Raw genomic sequence first — 22428 nt, 5'->3', positions numbered from 1 at the left:
TGAGACAAGTGCTCCTATATGAAGGTTTAAACTTCAGTATTTGAAGATGTACATAGTTTCATGTGTTTCTTTTAAGTTCATAGGTTATGGAGTTGTCCTGAAGGTGTACTTGGATTTTTGTTTGAGGGTTCTCCTTCAAACAAAACATCTTGTAAAATGTGACATAGATTCAAATGGAGATGACAAGAAACAACTGTATAAAAGATCAACTTGTGAAGGATTGGTGGGTGCATGTAACTGGGAACAGACATACAAAAAAGTTGTCATACATAATAGATGGGAATAATTACTTTTTATCATAATGGCTAAACTATCTATATTATTTTGGAACCAATAAAAAAGAGAGTAAAAACAGTGCCTCTATCAAACCAAAACAGCAAAGCTCATACAACACGGCACTTGGAAGGAAAAAACACTTCAGTTCCATGGAGTAACACTCACTCAGCTTTATTCACAACACAAAATAAAAAATAATGACCATAAACACTTAACTAAGTCACCACGTTTTCTTCTATCCATTGCAAGATTTCATCAGATGTATAACTAATCACAAGACCATCTCTTAACAATACAATAAAACATGCAAATGAGCCCCTAATAAATGTTAAGAATGCAAATAGGTCACCAATTGCCTACATTAATACCCCAAATAGTGTAAAACGTGTACCTCTTTACAATAATAATAAAAAAATATTTCCAATACAACATGTTAATCAAATATCACATTCAAAAAATATATATCAAATACAGTAAAATAAATATTAATGTTAAATGTCAAATATATCAGATAAACTACAATATCTAAAAACATTATCATGTGCAGTCCCAAGAACTCCATCTACTAGCTAAAACTCATTATTACAAATTAGATAATGGTCAAGTTGAAATTATTGCAAAAAGTTTTTTAAAACCATGTTAATATAAATACTAAGATACCAAAGAATATTAAATTACAGAATAAATCTATATGAATGGAAATAGGAAAAAATAAGAAAATTCAAAAATAACAGGAAACTTAATGAAGTTCTTCCTAAAAACCATACAATAATCTAGCTCACTAGTAATGCTACACTTGAGAAAAGTGGAGCTAAAGAGATGTTGTCAATGAGACCAGAGGGTATATTGGCTTGCAATGTAACTTGCCACCATAATTCCCTGTATTCAGTTTTAGTCTCCCATGGCCCTCCATTTGCATCTTTTTTAACTTCTTGCAATACAAAAAATAAAAACCTTGGGCTTGGACATATCTTTGTGTGTTTAAACAGAGTGTTTTTTCATTGTTGGTACAAATATAATAATGCTCATAAATTATTTTCTTAAGCTTACGGCCTGTTTTACCCACATAAAAAGCTTTGCAATGGTCACAAGGGCAAGATATACTAATCCATAAGAATTACAATTTGAAAAACACCTAACTTCAATTGTTCTATCCCTACTAATCAGGGAAACACTCTCCTTATGCCAAATATAGGAGCACTGGGAACAGGCACCAAATAAATCTTTCAAATTGTGTGCCCTCTTGTAAATAACTTTAACTGGGTACTTAGAGATTTCTGCTATGTCTTTCAACCCTATAAACCTTTCCAATTCCTTTTCAATTATGTTTTTAACCATAAACACATTTCCATTGAATTCTGTAACAAAAGCCCTGTTGTATATTTCTTCTTGGTTGATATTGTAAAATGTGACATATATTCAAATGGAGATGACAAGAAACAACTGTATAAACTTGTCAAACACTGGTGGGTGCATGTAATGGGCATACTTTTACTGGCCTGGGATTGCAAAGTATGTCCCAGGGTACTGCAGGACCTGTGAGCAGTGTCAAAATGTAGGCAGCAGGCAGGGGCATAAATTGTATTATGTTAACATAATGAAGCATTAGCATGTCAGGGAGGTCCAGGGCAGACTGCAAAGGGCAGGGTTGACCATTAAGCCCAGTAAGTGCCAGATGTGTATGGCAGAGGTCTCCTACTTGGGACATAGAGTGAAGAGTGGTAAAATTAGGCCAGAACCAGCCAACGTGGAAGCTGTTCAGGTATGCCCTGCCCCTGTTAAGAAAATGCAGTTGAGGGCATTCTTGGGGAAAACAGGGTACTACAGAAAGTTTAGTTCTGATTATAGTACAATAGTGAGAGAGAGAGAGAGAGAGAGACTTTGAAAACCAGTGTCCTAAGCTGTTGGCTCAAGGTGCTGTGGTTGAGTCTGTCCAACCTAAGGGTCAGCTGTCTGCCAAGAAAAAGGCCAAAAACTTAAGTCTGATATGTCTGCTGGCCAGCCTTCCCTGACATCTCTCTCAAGGCTAGTAAAAGCCCAGAGGATTGTCTGGTGGTTACCTTGGATTCCTCTACCACAAATCCATCAGATATTTGCATGGATCTGACTTCTCGCACATCCTTGGAGGCTTTTCAAATGTCTGCTCCTGATGTTGAGGGGGAACCTCAGCTAATTATATCCAAGGGACTGTGGGGGATTCCATAGTTCTTAGTTAGGGAAGAGATTCCTACTATGCTTATTGAATGTCGCCAGGGATCTGACTCTCTGAATGTGTTTTGTGCAGACTGCCCACATTTTCCCTGTAGTTAAGGATCTCCAACATGCCTGAAAGGATTCTAATCAGGGGTTGTTTAATGCTTTAATGCCATTAAAGCCTCATGAAGGTGTATCTGTTCATGCCGCTCCCTGGTCTTCCATTCCTTTTAAAATTCCCAGGGAACTAGATTGTTCAGATGAGGATAAGGATTCTGGGGAAGAGTCCCTGGCTTATCCTTCTCAAATTCCTTCCCCCTTGGGCTCTGGTTCAGAGAAAAGTATTCTGTTAGTCCAGGTTCTAATTTTGAGGAACTCTCCTTTGGGGATACTATTGCCTGCATGTTGGTGTTTTTTTAGCTGGGATTGTTCTCAAACCTCTGACATTCAGAAAAGGTATTATGAACACCTCCAAATAGAGTCACTTAAGCTATCGGCTGTTCCCCATGTTCTGGTTACCCTCTTAGATACCTTTTCAGCAGCTTCTGTGGACCCTGACAAATTCAAATTTCTTTATAAATGCCTTTCTCTTGATCCTTCTGTAGTGTTTGTCTCTTTTGACAAGCCCTGAAAGTTGTTGCCATCTACTTTGTTGCTCCTTTCAGATAAGGATAGTAGGGCCATGGAGAGGCTGGGCATAAAGGTTTATACTGCTGCCACTTTATGCTTTTGGGGCATCAACTACGAGACTCATACAACCAGGTATGTTTTGTCCCTCCTTTCTCTGCTTTCCAAAGTGGTTTCTGAACTTTGTAACTCTGAGCTTAAGGCTTCTTCCCTTTCCCCGTTGGCCTCAATCTCTCAAGTTGCTCTCCACTCTATCAAATGCAGCTATGATGCAGCTGATGCCACCTCAAGGGCTACTGCCTTTGGTTCGGTTATGAGGCATTACTATTTGCTTTTGTTCATCACAGTCTTGCCTTGCACCCAAGGAAAAAAGGGATCTAGACATGTGCCTCCAGCTTAGTCTACTGAAAACCCCCAGAAATGTTCTTTTCAGGATATGCCAGGTTGCATTTGAAAATGTATTTCCCCTTTCAGTTGACCAGCTTCCCTTATCCCTCCATCTTTTCCTGTTTCTTGAAAATTGGTTAAGGATCACAACAGACTCTTGGGTTCTGTCCATTATCCTCGAGGGATATTTCATGTTTTGGAAATCCCATCCCCAATTTTTGAGAATCCCTCAACCTCCTTGGGAACAACTTCCTCTTTTTCCAGAGTGCACCATTTTCTTTTGGTCTAGGGCACAATTTACGGTATGCTTCCTGTCAGGAAGCGAGTGTTTCACTACGCAGGCAACCTTTCAATGCATGTCTAGCAATCATGTGACTAGGTGGGGGGGGATTTAAACCCCTGTTTCCTGTGCAGGCTTTTTTCTGTGGAAGTTGATTTATTCAATTCAACGAAAAGCTTTTTTATATGCTTAAATTTTATGTTACAGTATATTAAATGCACTTTGGATTTATTCGACGTGTGTATGGTGTTTGTGTACTACTAGTCGCTTGCCTGAGTGTATTCCATGTGTGTGAGTTACAGGAAGGGAAGAGTTTTTATTTCAGAATGTTTTTGGTTCCCAGGAAAGAGGGCACTTTGAGAACAATTCTGGATCTTTCCCAGTTCAACACCTTTCATGTGATTTCTTCTTGAATGTTATCTCTTCAGACTCTATTTCCCCTTCTTCTGCCCCAGACTGTTCTGGTCTCTCTGCATCTCAAAGATGCCTACATTTATATCCCCATCCATCCTCTTTTCAGAAAATTTTTACATTTCTCTGTTTCTTCTTTGCATTTTCAGCTCTCTGCTTTTCTCTTTGGCATGTCTACTGCATGAAGGGTATTCACCAAATGCCTTTCTCCTGTCATTTCCCTTTGCAGGATAAGAGGAGTTCAGATCTTTCCCTGTCTGAGCGATCTGCTCATTCAAGCTTCTTCCCCCAACACTCTGCTTCAGGACATCAAGCTTACCATTTCCCTGTTACAGAGTCTAGGATTCACCATAAACTTCCAAAAAATCATCTCTGATGCCTTCTCAGGATCATATTTTCCTTGGTTGCAGGCTTCAGACCATCATCATGCTGACATCCCTGCCTGCCTCCAAGGCCTTGTCTCTTACTACCTTTTTCCAGTCTCTTCTTCCTCTCACATCAGTCATGGCCAGGGAGATTCTCAAGGTCCTTGAGTTCATGGCTTCTACCACTCCCATGATCCCTCTGGCCAGAAAGATTCAGTGGAGCCTCAAGTCAGTTGGATTCCAACACTGCCACCCCATAGATTTCCCCGTACCTTTCCTTGCTTGTCTGAAGCTCAAACATCAGTGGTGGTTTCATCAACTTTCTCTCAACCTGGGGCATCCTTTCCAGGCTCCAACCCCAATTCAAGAACTCTTTACAGATGTCTCAGACAGAGGATGCGAGACCTTCTTTGGCTCTCTCAAGGTGCAGGGTCTCTGGCCTCTTCATTAGAGGTTGGACCATATTAGTATCAAGAAGATGAAGGTTCTGCTTCTAGTTCTTCAAGCTTTTCATTCCCCTCTTTCATCCTGGGCCCCTCAAACTTTTCACAGACAATACAACCATGATGTGGTATATCAAAAAGCAAGGTGATACAAGGTCCTGTCTTCTTTGCAGACTAGCTGTTCATGTCTGGGATCCAGCTGTCCAGCATCAAGTGACTCTTCAGGCAGTTTACATTCCCTCAGAGGACAATCTAGTGGCAGACTCTTTGAGCAAACCCAGCATACAAGCTCACAAATTAATACTTCACAGAGATGTGTTCCTTGACATTGTCCTTCAGTGGGGGATTCCTCAGGTAGATCTTGTTTGCCTCCCTTGGAGTAGAAAATTTCCTCTATTCTCTTGCAGAGTCCCAAGTCCTCTGGCTTTGGAATGTGGACACCCTGTCTCTTCCTTAAAAGTGGATGTTTATGTATGCCTTCCCTCCACTTTCTCTGTTACCATGAATCTTGCACAAGATCATACAGGACTTTCACAAAATCTTGCTAATAACTCCTTTTGGCCCGGACAGCATTGGTTCTTTCTTCTTTCTCACTTGGGCAGGGACATACACCGCAAGTTACCTCAACAGGTGGATCTTCTCACACAAGACAAGAGGTCTCTTAGCCATCCTCACTTGTCCACTTTTCAACCGATGCTGTGGATAATAGAGTTTTGATCCTTTTTCGACACCTCTTTTCTGAGAATGTGCTTTGGTTCCTGCAGGAGAGCAGAAAATCATATATGCCCAAATGAAAAAGATTTTCTGCCTGCTGCCTTTCTTGCCTTCAGGATATCCTATCTATAGAGGTTCCTCTGGTTCTGTCTTATTTGTGTTTTGATCCACGCTGATTTAGCATGTTCTTCAGTTAAAGCTCACCTGTCAGCAATTTCTGCTTATCTGCCCTTCACTCCTCCTCTGGCCTCTAGATTTGAAGTCCAGCAATTTCTTAAAGGTGTCCTTCATAGTAGGTCTCCCAGGAAGCCTATTCCACCTTCTTTAGACCTCAGTTATGTACTTGGGAAAATTGACTCAGGATCCTTTTGAGCCTACTTCCTCAGCTACCTCACAACATTGTACTTGGACAACTGTTCTTCTTTTGGCTCTCACTTCAGCCAAGAGTTTATCTGAACTTCAAGCTCCCGTAGCTGTTCCTCCTTTCTTAGTTTTACAGAGACAGGGTGTCCCTTCTTACTAACTCTTCTTTTATGCCCAAGGTGCCCAATGAGTTGTCCCTTAATCAGTCTATTCATCTGCCTTTCTAATCAGTCTATTCATCTGTCTTTCTTTTTTCTTAACAGTGAGGTGGTTCTTCACACCTTGGATTTGCATAGACAGCTCAGATATTATTTGGATAAAACTAAAGTTATTTGCAAATCTGAGCAACTTTTTGTTTCCTTTCATCCCAGGTCTTTTGGTTTGGCTGTTTCTAAGTGAACCGTCTCTTCCTGGATTTGTAAGTCCATTTCTTTTTGTTATTCTTTTCATGGTAAATGCCTTTCCTCATCAGTAAAGGCTCATTCTGCCAGGGCTGCTCCCTCCTCTGGTGCTTTTTTCTAGGGGATGGATACCAGTTCCATCCTTGAGGCTGCTATTTTGTTCTCTCGTCATACTTTCACTAAGCATTACAAGTTAGATATTATTTATAGGACCAGAGCTGGCTTTACCATTGCTATCCTTCTTTCTGGGTTCTGGAGGGCTCTTCTGTGCCATCCTCCTCCCAGGTTTCCTCTTCAGCTTTTGCACTCTCACTGCAGTGGTGATATGGAAGGATATAGTATGGTTGTGTAAAAATCTTACCATAACAGTAGATGTCCTTCTCTTTATTGTTGCAGTATTCACTTCCTGCCTCCCTCCTTTCCCCTCTGCTGTAGCTTCTTCTTTCTTGTCCTCCTGGCTGAGGAGCTGTTCTCTTTTGTTCTCCTTCTGGATGCACATGCTTTGCCTTGTCCCTATGGACATTTTTTTTCCTCATGGGGCTTTTTCAGTTTTGAGTGTGTCTGTCCACATCTCACCTTTATGCTCTACATCTTGCATGGCGAGTGTGTGTGATGTATGACACCTATAAGTAATAAAAGACTTTGGTACACTGCCCGGAAGTTGGGGTATTCTTGACAGGAGATCCCTTAGGTTACGAATACTGCAACAGTGAAGAGAAGGACATCTACTGTCATGGTAAGAGTTTACACAACTGTACTTTCCTTGAAAATATGCCTGTAACCTATACTAAGCTACACATTTACCTATTATAAACAAAAACAAACAACCAAACCAAAAACCATGTCCAAAGGAAGCCTTAATAGGCAAAAATACTAAATTAAAAAAGGCTTCCACCACCATGAGAAGTACACTGAAAAATTATGTTAGGATACAAGCTTTAATAAAACAAAGAAATAAAAAGCACAAATTGTGCTGTTAAGATTGCAGGTCAAACAATATAAGCGGTTTCAGTTAAAAAAACCTTCTTTAGATCCTAGTGTGTAGACCTGACTTACTACTGTTAAAAACAGAGATCCTTAATTGCTCAGCCAATCACATACAGCAATCAAATACACACCTTCCTTAAGCCTCTATTTCATTTCTTAATCAGGCTTCTCTCTTTCAAAGTGGGCTTAATAGGAACTACTCTGTTAAGCCCTGGAAACAGATTAGCTCTGAGGTTCATGATCCATCTGGTTTCTTCCTTTTCAGTTTTGTTGACAATGTTCTTATGGTTGTGTGAGGATGAGGTGGCTGAACGGAGGTCAAGAGAAAAAGTTAACACTATTACAACCTAACACAGGATGAGTTTCAGGCACTAAAAGAATTGCAAATAATGAAAGAAATTATTTTCAGGCCAACTGACAAAGGAGGAGCTTTGATCGTGATGAATTCAATACAGTATGCCCAGAAAATGCAGGATATGCTAAGCCATAGTGATACATGACCTACCTTTAAGAGAGCCAAAATTGTTCCTTGCTTCTCTACATAAGGAACCGGACAACTCTTTGTTACACCATGGAGTCCTGGATCTTGGAGCAGAGCACACCCAGTCACCCAGAATATCTCTTGGAGAAGCTATAGTATGATTGTGTATGTGCCATAATAGGTAAATGTTAAAATAAAAAAAGGTAGGTCAGTTAGCTAGCCATCTTCCAATCCCTCTGTTCCTATGCCCGGCAAATAGCTTGAGATTTACCAGCACCTACTGTGTCACTGGCTGAATGTCTCTCATAATTTCTGCCCACCAACGGCATTAATGTAATTAACCACAGTCCTCTAGACATAATCACAAAAGGGTCAGTCTAATTTCTCATGACCAATCATCTACCAGCCACTGAGAAAGAGGGCTTGCTGCATGACCTCATTCTTTGTATGGGAGAACTTGCACTTACATTGATTCCTTCATGCTATCATCCTACTGTGGAATAGAAAAGGAAGTTATTGTGAGAACAGCACATCCCATTCTGACATACCTACACTGCTGTAAACTGTAACGTGCCTGTGTAGCATGAGGTATGTGATCTTGCTGTATCTCTGGGAGAAATATTAACACATACCAGAAAAACATGGACAGGTGTTGTGTCCTGCCTCAACTCTGACACCCCCCTGACAAAAACTAAAAACGCAGAACAGTAAAAACATGCAAAATGCAGGCCCCACATGGTTACAACATGTAATGGCTTATGACAGTATTGCACTATTAAGTAACACCTGTGTTACACATGCCACTTGTTCATTATATGTAGGCCATGTGTATAACGCCAGGCAATTACTCCTATACAAATTCTTACTACACATAAAGTAAGGTGCAGTACACAGACATACTGACACATAAAGTAAGGTGCAGTACACAGACATACTGACACATAAAGTAAGGTGCAGTACACAGACATACTGACACATAAAGTAAGGTGCAGTACACAGACATACTGACACATAAAGTAAGGTGCAGTACACAGACATACTGACACATAAAGTAAGGTGCAGTACACAGACATACTGACACATAAAGTAAGGTGCAGTACACAGACATACTGACATAAAGTAAGGTGCAGTACACAGACATACTGACACATAAAGTAAGGTGCAGTACACAGACATACTGACACATAAAGTAAGGTGCAGTACACAGACATACTGACATAAAGTAAGGTGCAGTACACAGACATACTGACACATAAAGTAAGGTGCAGTACACAGACATACTGACACATAAAGTAAGGTGCAGTACACAGACATACTGACACATAAAGTAAGGTGCAGTACACAGACATACTGACACATAAAGTAAGGTGCAGTACACAGACATACTGACACATAAAGTAAGGTGCAGTACACAGACATACTGACACATAAAGTAAGGTGCAGTACACAGACATACTGACACATAAAGTAAGGTGCAGTACACAGACATACTGACACATAAAGTAAGGTGCAGTACACAGACATACTGACACATAAAGTAAGGTGCAGTACACAGACATACTGACAGGAACCTGTTAAGATCACAAATATATGTGGTAGACAGCAAATGATATTCTAAGTCACAAGACAGAATGTTGTTTCCTCTAAGGAATTCTCCAGTATGTGTATCAAGTACAAAGATGTGCATAATAAACCCCCCTCCCCCAATCAACATCACTAAAAGTGCAGCATATGTAGTTATATCAAGTGTAATAGCTGTACAGGACCTCAGACAACAGTCATAGCGGTAAATTGGTTGAACTGTGTGTACTTCTGAAAGAACTATGGCTAAATTCTGTATGTACATACACATAGAATACTCCAGGCACTGCAATTTATTGCCATGCTACATTGAAATGTGCAACCTGCCATGGCATTGTAAACCAAAAAAAATGTCTCCCTGACACTGCCTGCATGAATGTATCTCAAACCTACAACATAAAAGCAACACATTTATGATTGCCATACTGTCAGTGAATTCCAGAAGCAAACATTTACTGTCCCAGCAGTAGCTGATGTCAACTTTTAGGATACACATTTACCTTTCAAGCATGCGTACTTTAGTTAAATCACTGCTTTGCACACTTTCCACAAATCTGGGGAGTTGCTGGACTGCAATTTTCCATAACAGAATGGCACAACAGCTCATGGTGGTTGTGGGGATTTATATTGTGAAATTTCCAACCTTCTGCCATGACATAGATGAAAATAATAGAGCAGGTAATGAATGTTCCTGAATCTCTGATATTACTCATTGCAGTTATGACCAAAACTGCTCTAAGAAGCTTACTCATCTAAGTGCACTTTACAGAAGCTCTTATGAGGGTCCCCAGTATAAGGTTGATGTCTTCCACAGTCTTACCAGGCGGATGTTTGATGTTACTTGCATATTCCACTCTGCTGATTAGTTCCAGCACCACCTCAGTGACCTGAAGAGGTGCCACCCTGATCTAGTGGAAGAAGTCAGTGCAAGGACAGTTGAAATGTATTTTGAGTACTTAACGCAGTTGACTGCTCATTAAATTGATTTCTACATATATGCAGATATTTTCCCCTTAGATCCTTGCATCAACCTAAAGCCTTGCTACCCAATGCCCCATGTCCACACTGGGGCTATCAGCTTCTTCAACCCCCTGGACTTAATCTAATAAAGCTGGTGAAAATGTAGATATCCTCCAGGAAGGCCTGAGACAAATAACTGGTGCCAGAACCATGTCTTAAAAAAATGCATAATTATACACTTTTGGGAAGACAACTACCCCTGCAAATTACAACTTTGATAGTACTCCCCTAAGAGTATACTCAGTGGTAAGGGACTTAGGAACTCGGGTTGACAGTAACCTGAACTTTGATCACCATATGTCCATGGTAGTGAGAAATTCCTTCTATGTGGGGCAACTTATAAGTAAGGACATGGCGTCCGGATCTAAGGAGATCATAGTCCTCCAAACTCAGCTCTTATTAGACAAATAATAGAGTACAATGTATCCTTCAGCATGTACTTGATTAGGTATTTGAGACAGGTGAAGCAGTCACAGGGTATAAATGTTTAACCATCAAAATCTCGCAACACACTTTAAATGTCATAAAATCCAAATTCACATAACCAAAAGTGGTAATTTAGGAAAGTCGAGAAGTCAGCAATGTTGACTTCATCAAAACTACCTGGACTTCCAGTTATGCCCTTCTAACATTTTGCAGGGTGGCAAGCCCCCCTGCACCCGGCTATTATAGTTACAATCTATGAGATCACACTACAGTGAGGGAAAGGGTAAATTTCCCAGTTCTGACTTTAGTGTGATCTCCATTCAAAACAACAAATCCACAACAGCGAATGCTAGTGTGCATTCTTGTTGTAGATTCAAACATTTAAAAATCAACTTTACAAAACCTTGGAACAGTCGCATTCGATCTTGCAGGTTTGTGCAACTGTCTTCTGACATTTTGATGGCAAACCATTATGAATAATATGCAGACCACCTTAAAGCCCTGTCTCTGTACTCAGTCTACTTGTAGACTTCTGACAGGTGATCTATGCCAAACCTACAAGCTAGTCAATGATCCAACCCTAATGGAGCTGCTACACATTCACAAAAGGAACAGCTTTAGAATTATCCAATCTAAGGATCTAAATATCATCTGGGTCATAAATGAAATAGGTGGAGGGACACGTGTGTGACTGAGAGATTACCCCTTCTCTGGGACAGACTTCCCATTCATGTAAAATAGCTCTTTCTTAAGCCTATTCAAATGCAATTTGGACCAATGGATGGGAAATAACAAACTCACCCCTGTTTCTTTGCCTGTGGCCCTTATGGACAGGGGAAGACTCGGGGATATACCAAAGCCATTTTAGATCATTGGCATTGGTAATTAGGAGAATTGGGACATAAATGGCTAGGCTCTAAAAGGCTCTAGGGCTATTAGCTTAGTAACCTCCTATGTTCCTATGATGGTTGTGAAGAGCATCTTGGGGGTCTTAGATGTCAACATTCTACTGGAATTTTTTCATTATACATAATAAAGTAGGTGATTTACCCATAGTGATTTTTAGAAAAGGTAAGAATTTAAAGACCCTTTTAGAACAACAACGCTTTACAATAGCTCGTTCTATTGGCATGAATAAGTGCGAAAGTTGTAATTACTGTAAGTTTGTAGAGGTAACTAACAACTTCACTATTAATGGCACACAGTACAAACTTAAAAGACAAATGTAGTTGTAATTCTAGTTTTGTTGTGTATTTGGCAAGGTGCAAATTCTGTCCTGTTTTTTATATCTGCAAAATGGAGTGGAGGCTCCACGACAGAATATACGAGCACCAATATGCTATTAATAAGCACAAGTTGGAGAATGCCCTTGCCAAGCACATTTCTATTAACAAAGAACATGCCTTTAAGTTTATGATCATTGGCCAAGTTAAGTATGATATTAGGGGTGGTCCTAGACCCCTAAAACTAGAAGAACTTGAACTAACTTGGCAAGTTAGACTGAATGCCTACAACCCTCTGGGTTTAAATGACACCTGTTCTATTAGTAGTATATTAAAATTGAAAAGCTTAAAGAGGTGAATCATAGATTATATGTTATTGGTTGTGAAGTAGTAGATGCTTACATGCCAACTTTTATTCATAAATTTATAAAGGTATGATTTCTCTAGTTGGTATGATTAGAGTGGTAATACTTTAATCTTACAATTTTAGTTTAGTGACTTGTTTGTATCACTTTTTATATGTAGTTGCTTTTTAATATCATGATGCCTTTAAGTAATCAAAGCAAATGTTTTTTTAATTGGTTAATTTGAACCAGACGAAAATACCAAAACTGCAGCTGATGTATAAAGAACCTTCTGTACAGCAAAAAACACGAAAATGTAAAACAAATGCAGAAGGTAATTTGAACCAGCTGCTTTTATATAATGAAGTTTTGACTTTTTGAACTTGTTTCTGATGAAGTTTACAGGTTAGGCAAATGAAAAGCGCTTCAAACAGTTTTGTGTACTATTAAATTTGTGGACTTTTTGACAGTTAGCCATGGCAGTTTTTCTTCCTTAGATTCCTCATTAAGACAGACACAAGAAATGCCTTTTTTGTTTGGGTGCTACACATGACCATACTTGGTGTGATATCTGTCAGGCGTTTGCATCTAAGAGACTTCACAGCCATTTTTCTTCCCTTTCTGTTTATCTGAGAAACCAGTATCTGAAGTTATTTACCCAGGGTACCATATCCACATCTGCCCACCCCAAATTTAGCCATGTCTTAATAAAAATTAAAAAGAGCTCATTCTGAACCTGCTGCTTTCCAGCCTCAGCCAGGCATCACACTCTGGTTGGATGAAGAACCCTAAGACCAGTCAGTGTTAATGCCAGTTCCCTCTGTTGCAACCCAGTTAGAGGCCAACACAGAACTGACTATATGCATGTCCACTGAGACTATGCATATATTTGGTACATAAGTTGAAGGACTAAGAGTATTCTCCAAATTTTAGTCAGGGAAGAGGTGCCAAGTACTCTTATTGAATCAAGTCAGAGCTCTGAGACACTTAGATTTCTCAAGGCTGATGCTTTATTAAAAAAAAAAGAGACAGAAAACTAAATATGTGCCTACTGTAGATAAGGATCCTCACATAGTGTGGCAGGACTTCACTCAAGGGCTGTTTAATGCCCTCATGGCTCTGAAATCTCCACAAGTATTGCCTTTCCTTGCTGCTGCTCCCTGGTCATCCTACCCATCTAAGAGGCCCAGGGAGTCTGATTCTTCTGATGAGGAGTGGGATTCTGGTAACGAATCCTGAGCATTTGCCTCACAAAAACACTTGTCTTTGGCCTTGGGATATGATGAGGAGTATTATTTGTCTTCTGATTCCTCTTTTGAGGAATTATCCTTTGGGGATACAGTAGTCCATATGAAGGAACACTTTAAATGAGATAGTTCCCAAGTATCAGAGGTTCAAAAAGGTACTATGAACTTTTACAAATGAACTCACCCAAACCTTCTGCAGTAACTCCAATCTTAGTAGCCTTGTTGGGCACATTTACAGCAGCTTCTCTAGTTCCTGACTCTCAAACTCTGGCTTCTAAGAAGCTAGACAGAATTTATAAGGTACCTGAGGATCCTAAATACCTATATAAAAGTCCTTCATTTGATGCTGCTATTATCTCCATGTCCACAGGTAAGTCATCCAAACTGATTTCATCTTCCAAGCTTCTGTCTTTTGACAAGAATGGATGTGCTGTGGAGAAGTATGAGAAAGCAGTGTGCATGTCTGCTACCCACATGACTCAGTATGTCCTGGCTCTTCTAGCCTAGCTGGGGGAGGCTGTTGAATGATATGCCTGATTCAGACAGTAAGGTTTCTGCTCTCTCTCTCTCTCTCTCTCTACTGAGTTCTCACTTTCAGGTAGATCACCATTCCATTAAATGCAACCATGTGCATCCAGTGCCTCCTTTAGGCCTGGTGCAGCAGACTTTGTCATGAGGAGATATTCCTGGTTCCTTCCGCAGGTTTTGTCTGAGAATATTGAAGACAAACTTTTAGATCCCCCCTTGGGTAATCAGAATCTTTTTGAAACTGCAGCTGCATGATCACCTCTAGAAATGGCACTGTTATCTGTCCTATGGCCCATACTGAGCTCCTTGGGGTAGAAATAGAGAAAAATCTTTTTTTTGATGTCCATATTGCTCAGACCATCCAAAAAATCCATAAAAAAGGGAACTCTCTATAGACACAAGAATTTTCAAACAGACAAAGCACAAATCACCTTAGCTCAAACTCACCTACTGTCCACTCTTATGTATGCAGCACCAATCCTGACCCACATTAGAAAAACTGACCTTGACAAAATTGAGTCATGTTATAACAAAGTAGCCAAATTTGCTAACAACTCTACCTTCAGAACCCATCACTGCCAGGCACTTAGGGATATTCATTGGCTAGAATTTCCTCAACTACTCACCTACAGACAGCTAGTCAGTGCCTTCAACATCCTGAAGTACCCTGACAAAACTTCAACTCTACAACAACTACTTTCCTACTATTCTACTAATCGTCCACTTCGTTCTACCAATAAATCTCTCCTCTGTATAACTAATGCCAACAATACTGCAGGCAAAGCGCTATACTCTCATACCATAGCTAAAAACTGGAATAACCTCCCTTCTTCTATAACTTCTTCCTCTACTATCACACAGTTCAAAAAATCACTCAAATCACCCCTCAGGAAAACCTGATTTGCCCATGTATAACATAAAGATGACTGTGTTTCTTATTCCGCTTTGCTTCCTTCCTAATCTTCCTACTGTTGAAATAACACAAGAGTATAAGGCCTAGACTTGCAGACTTGTAATTATTTCATAGTTTATTGGGACAGTTTAAGCTCACCATTGTTATTATGCATGTCTCTGTGCTGTCATTGTCTGTTTGTCTATTTCTGTTACTTAATCTATCTAATTGTGGAGCTTTTCTCCCGGGCCTCCACTGAAAATGGACCTGGTCCAGTTGGATTACCCCAGTTAGCAAATGTAAAATAAAATAAATAAATATTTAAAATCCTGCAGGATAAGAGTGAGGTTATGCAGTAATTTAAACATTTTTTTTTTATTTCTCCTGCATCTAAGTTCTAAAGACAATATCCTTCGAAATCTTCCTTTGTCCATATGCAGCCTAGACAACCTGCTAGTGGTAACAGGGTTTCTAAGTGGATTTTCCCAGATAAGCAACTTGTAAACAAAGGTATGGCATCTAGGTCCAAGGAAGTCACTGGTTCCACTGTATTTGACATAGATCAAATTGAGTACAATGCCTCCTTTGGTATGTACCTAACCTGGTTATATCCAACAATTAGAACATCCATAAAGGTTCCTCAATAAAAGAATGCAAAGCGTAAATAACATGTCCTATGCAGACTAGTTCAAAGTCATATCTCTGTATTCTGTCTCCTAGAGGCTGTTGAGGGGAGATCTATGCCCAGCATCCAAGCATTGTCAGACCCCAGTCTAATGGGCCACCTGCATATTTGCAAAACAAACACCACCAGAATTACCCATTCTAAAGACTTAAATCATGCTTGTGCTATAACCAGGACCTTCTGGAGAGACAGATATGTATCCCAGAGACTACTTCTTCTATGGAACAGGCTGTCCATCCATGTGAATAAGAGTTCCTCCCAAACCCATTTCAAGTGTAAGTTAGACAATTGGACGGGGAACATGAAATTCATCCCTGTCTGGCACATACGTCTCTAATGGACACATACAAGCTTGTAAATATTTAATCTTCCAAGTCCCTGCTTACACTTATCTGGGCAACCAAAACTTGTCAGAGATTTGGGATGTATGGCTAAGCTTAAAAAGGCCCTTGTGGTCTTTAGCCTTTTACCTATGAACCTATGACCAAAAGAACAATCATTCTCACAGTTCTTTATGACCAGATGACTGTTCCAACGTTAATTGTGCTCTGCCCCAGTTAAATTCAAATAAAGTAAAATAAATGATAAATTTAAGCTTGAGTAATTGCAGATTAAAAAATGTTATTTAATTAATCAAGAAACTCACCTATGTGACATTTTCAGGAATCATAAGCATATGTGGTAGAATTCTGCTAGAAAAGAAATTTAACGCTACTTGATTTTATGTTTCTGAAAACAATCCATTGTTACAGTGTTTTGCGTGTGTGTGTGTGTGTGTGTGTGTGTGTGTGTGTGTGTGTATATACACACATTTTTTTTTAAGGAATAGATCAAAGCATGTAAAGGAATAAAATAACTTAGAAAATATGCCAGTCCTATAGTGTCATCATAAATAGTTTTATTAGGGTTCTTACTTGGTTTGCCAGGACAACATGGCTACCTCAGCACAAGACATGCTAACAAATGACCGTAGTAAGCCAAGTGAGGACATCATTATGGACATGCCAGATTAATCTGTATTTTTGTAGGATTACTGTGCCACAATTTTTCGTGTATTAAATCATCATCTTGCAGATTGTTCCTACCTCGTATAAACACATACACAGAGACAACTACTATACTTATACTGGTAATGTTTAATCCTCTGGCATTCTAGTCAGAACTGCTGTTTTTAAAATATTTTGCTAAATACTGTATGCTGCTAAGTAAATATGCTGTATACACTTGAGCTTCTTACCTGATAAGAAAGAATGATGTTATCTACTTTTTAATTAATTAATTCGTCTATCTGCTTTTGCATTATGTATGTTGCTTATTTTTAAGTCACAATATGAAAAGTTTGCTTACACATAGGTTCATAGGTTGATACTAAGCTATCTGCCCTATGGCATTTATAAGCCTAGCCAGAGTGTGTTTGGCTTTCACCACCCTTTTAGATTAGTTGACTGTGCCTCTGTATAGTAGGTCACAGAAGAGATCCCAGGGGTAAACCTACGATCTCCCATCCACTCGTCAAGATTTCTCTTGAAGGGGGTCATTGAGGGGCTCTGCCTAATATGGATTGGGATTTTGTTCCAGAGTGAGGGGAGCCTCTGGGATATGACTCTGTCCCTCCAGCATGTCCTATTTATTTCTGTGCTGAGGTTTAAGTCCCTGGAGCATGTAGCTCTAAGGGATTTGGGTTTCCTGAGGTGGAGCATGTCCATTAATTCTGGTTTGGACATGGCTTTATATGTTAGGCACAGATCACCTCTGAGTAGGCGGTAAGCAACTGAGTAGAGCTGGAGTTTCTTTAGCCTAACTGCGTAGGGCATCTGTTTGAGTCCCTTGATCCTCTTGGTGAGGTACTTTTGGGGTCTTTCCATTTGCTGCAGGTGTTGGGTAAGGTACATCCCAAATGGGGCATTGTATTCAATTATGGGCCTGATGACTGATGAGTAGAGGGGCACAATGACCTCTCTTGATCTAGATGTGAACCCTTTCGTGATAAGGTGGGCTATATAGAAGGTCTTTCTAACCACTTTGGCAACGTGATTGTCAAAGGAGAGATTGATATCTACTTGGGTCCCCAAATCCCTAATTACTTTTTCCATACTTAATGGATTACCACCTATGTGGTAATTTGTGGGCACTTTGTTTTTCCCAAAGGGGATGACTATGCACTTTTTGGCATTTAGCTTTAGGCCATGGCTCTGGCACCAGTTATCCGTCTCTGTGAGACCCTTTTGGAGGATGCTTGTGTCAGTCGGCAAGTCGATTATGGCACCCAGTTTGCAGTCATCTGCAAACTTGGTCAGCCATAGTCCACCCATATTAGCCTGTACCTCAGAGAAATATATACCAAACAAGAGAGGTCCCAGGACTGAGCCTTGTGGGACACCACTTTGTAACTGGTTTAGAGTCTGACATGGCACCTGCAATTCTGACCATGTGGGTTCTATCCCTGAGCCAGTTTGCAACCCATCTTGTGACATAGGGGTTGATATTTAAGCTGGTGAGCTTATTTATGATGCCTGTTTGGGGTATTGTGTCGAAGGCTTTTGCGAGGTCCAGGTAGGCTGTGTGGACTACCTACCCTTCATCTATGGCCTTGGTGACTGTTTCAAAGAAGTCGACCAGGTTCAAGAGGCAAGATCTGCCCTTAACAAAGCCGAATTGGGTAGGATCCAGTGTTTGGAGGTTCCCAATGTCTTTGTTTGAGTTCCATGATGATACGCTCCATAGCTTTGCAGACCAGGCTAGTCAGGCTTATAGGGCAATAGTTTTCAGGGTCCGTTGTGGCACCACCTTTGTGGAGTGGGACCACTGTTGCTGTATGCCATTCCTTGGGTACATTACCTGTAGTAAGGCTGAGATTGAACAGTGACTTTATGTGAGGGTTCAGTTCTTCTTGGAGCTCGTGTAAGACGCAGCCTGGGACACCATCCGGTCCCATTGATGCTGTGTTTTTTTGCTTTGGAGAGGACAGCTCTCACCTGTGCATCTGTGATGTCAGGGAGGCTGCACTCTGTTGGGATAGACATTTGCTCTTTTGGGAGGGGAGGGGGGGAGAAGTTTGCACTGAACCTGTCTGCCAGGATGTTGGCAATGTCTGTGGGTTCAGTGTATTTTTTGTCATTTTGCACTAACTCAGAGCATATCTGGGAGTTGCCACCCAGGTTCCTGACATAACTAAAGAAGGCCTTGTGATTATCTTTAGCGTTTTGTGCAATTTTTCTTTTGAAGCTGGCCTTAGATGATTTTATGAGGGATCGTAGTTTCTTGCTAGTACTGATCAGAGATGCCTTCCCTTTTTTGGGATTTTGCTCTATCAAGTAGTAGCTTCCTCCTTCTGTTGTATAGCTTATTTATGGCTGGGGTCCACCAGACAGGTCTTCTGCCTTTGGAGGAGTGAGTCTTGGTTTTATTTGGGATAGCACAATCCATGCATTCCTGTAGGTGTCCATAGAATGCATTTGTAAAGGATTCTGCAGTTTGGGACGTATTTTCCACTGGCCCGGGGGCTTTGAAGTATTCCAACTCAGTTTTGAGTAGTGTGAAGTTTGCTTTTGAGAAGTTCTTCACTGTGGTTTCCTTGGCTGGGAGTGGGGACGGGATATGGATGTCCAGTGAGATTAATTTATGGTCAAATCTTACCAATGAGGGGTATACCTCTGTTTTCCCCTCTTGTGGGAGTGGTGACCAGTTGTTCCATAGCATTTGAGTTTATAAATTCTAGGAACCATTGTGCGGGGGTGTTGGGGCTTGAGTAGTGCTCCCAGTCTATGTTTGGGTAGTTGAAGTTACCCAATATGATGGTGTTTGGAGAGACCTTTATATTCTCCAGTTTTCTCAGGAAAGCCGAGTGGGGTTCCTGAGTTTGGAAGGGTGGTCTGTAGCAGGCTACAAACTGAAAGGCAGTTTTGCCCACTGTTAGTTGCACATGGATGGTCTCTGATGCTTTGTGCAGTGCCACTAACCTGGAGGTAGGGGTATATTTGATGAATATGGATAACTCCCCCTCCTTTTGTGGTTCAGTCCGAGCTTTGGGGCCAAAAAGCATGGTATGAGGTATAACCTGGTAGTGCTGGGGTGCTCTCGGGAGCCTTGAACCAGTTTTCTATTACTGCACAGATATCAATATTCTCCATACTGAGGAGAGCCTCGAGTGCGTGCATCTTGAGGTTTAGATTTCTGGCGTTGAGCAGCATTACCCTTAGTTTCTTTTTCCTTGTGTTGTCTATGGAGGTGGGTTTGTCTTTTGAGCCTTGCCTAAAAAAGGCACTATGGGGGTGGCAAGAGCCTTAGCTAGTATTCGAAATCCCAGGGGTGGCAGGTGCAAGCAGTCCCTATTGAAGCAACGTAGCTTGTCAAGCATGTCATCCCAGGCTGACAGACACTGGATCCCCTTTGAATGACACCAATACTTTAGTCAATTGTTAAAATTGACCATTTTGTTTTTATACTGTGGCATCATTCTTGGTGAGGGTAAGATGCTACTCAAGGTCAGGGTCATGCCGGCCTGGGCTACATGATCAGAGAGCTCCTCTATGTCTCTTTTTATGTAGTCCAGGGAGGTACGTCTCAGGTCATTCACACCAGCATGGACAATGACAGAGTCATATTTGTATTTGCTTTGGAGTGACCTGAGTGCTTGTGTTATGTGGTGGATCCTGGCACCCGACAGGCAGCTTACAGTGACCTTCTCCTTGTTCAGCCTGGTGAGTGGGACATCAGTGTGTCTGACAATTGAGTCACCTATTACAAGTGTATTAGGTGTGTTGTTTAGCCTTAAGAGCTGTGACTGTGTGGCACACTGACTTTGTGAACTATGTGATACGTGGGTATTGTTGTGGGGTAGCGGTTGTTTGTAAGTCTGCTTTGGAGGTCTCTGCTGCTTGGGCAGATTTTTATTTAGAGCCTCCGAGCATGTTTTTGTGTGTTTATGTGTTTGGTTTGCTGTTGCGATAGGTCTATGTAAGACTAGATTTGTGGTGTGTGTGGTTACCTTCTCCTCCTGACAGGCTGTGCCAGTACTGGGTTGAGAGAGCTCAGCCTCCAGTTTGGCTATATAGTTGCATCTCTCACATATATTTGAGCTTGTTGGGAGGAGAAGAGGGTGGTCTGTGTAGATAAGGCAGTTGTAACATTGCCTGAAGATTCCCAGATTCACCAGCTGGACTGGAGAGTAAACCCGAAACTGACTTTTGGACATGCCAGAATAGTATAAGGAACTACTTTTTGACCGATCAAAAAGGACCAATAGGGAGCCAAGTACTTAAAGGGAGTGTAAGAGGGTGTAGTGCTTACTTATAAGATTACTTATACGAGCAAGTGCAGGGCTTTAGAATGAAAACAGAGTGCTTATTTTGAGATTTAGAGCAGTTCTAAGGGAAAAGTAAAGAGCAGACTTTGTGGAGCCGGGAATAGTTTAAACCCGTTTAAGCGTCGCTGCGCTATGCACAAAATCGTGCAAAACCGCACAAATGCGGGTTTTAAATCAGGGAAACTGAAAGAGATAGGAATTGACCCAAAACGGCCAATAAGCTACTAGTTTCAGGGCTGAGACCACTCCTCCAGGAACAGATAGGCTGCTCAAAGCTCCCCACTCTCACTGGTGAACAGAGAAGCTTCCTCCTATCCAAGTAAGGATATGGGCAACACAGGAAACTATACCACAGTCCAGAATTCGGCAAAACCTGAAATCTGGACTAATCTAGTTCAGCAAAGGTGGAAAAAGAGAATATATATATATATATTTTTTTTAGCCATCAAGTTGCATGTTTTCTGATTCCCAAGCTACTATGACATAACATAATAAACAAGAAGTCAGTTAGCACAGACTTTCACATACGTATATTCCAGGTGCAAGAAACATTTTCATGAATCAAGTTTCAGAAAACCTGTACATAAATGAAACAATTTGCTTGTCTGTTCTATGTATTCTTATGATTGATTCCTTTCTTTTTCCCTCTATTTAGTTGGTTATACAATGAACGATCTAGTCTTTGAATGGCTGGATAATGGGCCAGTTCAGGTAGCAGAAGGGCTAACACTTCCTCAGTTTATAATGAGAGAAGAAAAGGACCTTGGGTACTGCACAAAGCATTACAATACAGGTAAGTGTGGCATACACATAGATCATCACATATTATTTAGAAAAAAAATGCTTGTGTGCTTTTTTAAGAGAATTGTTGACAACATTTAGAGATACACAAATGATCACCAATCTTTCTTAGATTATTAAAGTGAAAAAGGAAAGTGACTCCTTTGGGGCTCCTAAGAAGGATAGGTTGTTATTGTTAGTCTCTGAGAGATATGAACAGCCATGTTAATGCCTCTTGAATATAAAAACTACAGACAACATTTTAAAAACAATTTTTCCAAACAAGAACTTGTTTAGGTCAGTTGTATTTAATAGTGTGTGTACAGAATAAGAGTCCAAAGTTCTGAAGAATGAAAGCTTACTGTGAAAAGTAAATATACAAACAACATAAAACTGAATGTGTAAAGCCAGAAATACAAACTGTAGAGGAAAATAAAAATAAGTCTTAGGGTGAAATATGTTTAAATAT

At 40.5% G+C, this 22428-nt stretch overlaps 1 protein-coding gene across 1 annotated transcript in view; it reads left to right on the top strand.

Annotated features, from left to right (window-relative positions):
• The window catches only part of LOC122789698 (glycine receptor subunit alpha-4-like), a 2027820-nt gene that overhangs the window by 1580192 nt on the left and 425200 nt on the right, over positions 1-22428 (top strand). Inside the window, exon 6 of the mRNA XM_044057127.1 lies at positions 21835-21972. Within this exon, the coding sequence (XP_043913062.1) occupies positions 21835-21972 (138 nt within the window). The remainder of the gene's footprint in view (positions 1-21834; positions 21973-22428) is intronic.

The sequence above is a fragment of the Protopterus annectens genome, chromosome 15.part0 (genome assembly GCF_019279795.1).
Source record: "Protopterus annectens isolate FY-2018-M chromosome 15.part0, PAN1.0, whole genome shotgun sequence".
NCBI lineage: Eukaryota > Metazoa > Chordata > Ceratodontiformes > Protopteridae > Protopterus > Protopterus annectens.
The sequence above is the reverse complement of the archived record's forward strand: the minus strand, read 5'-3'. Positions and strand labels throughout refer to the sequence as shown.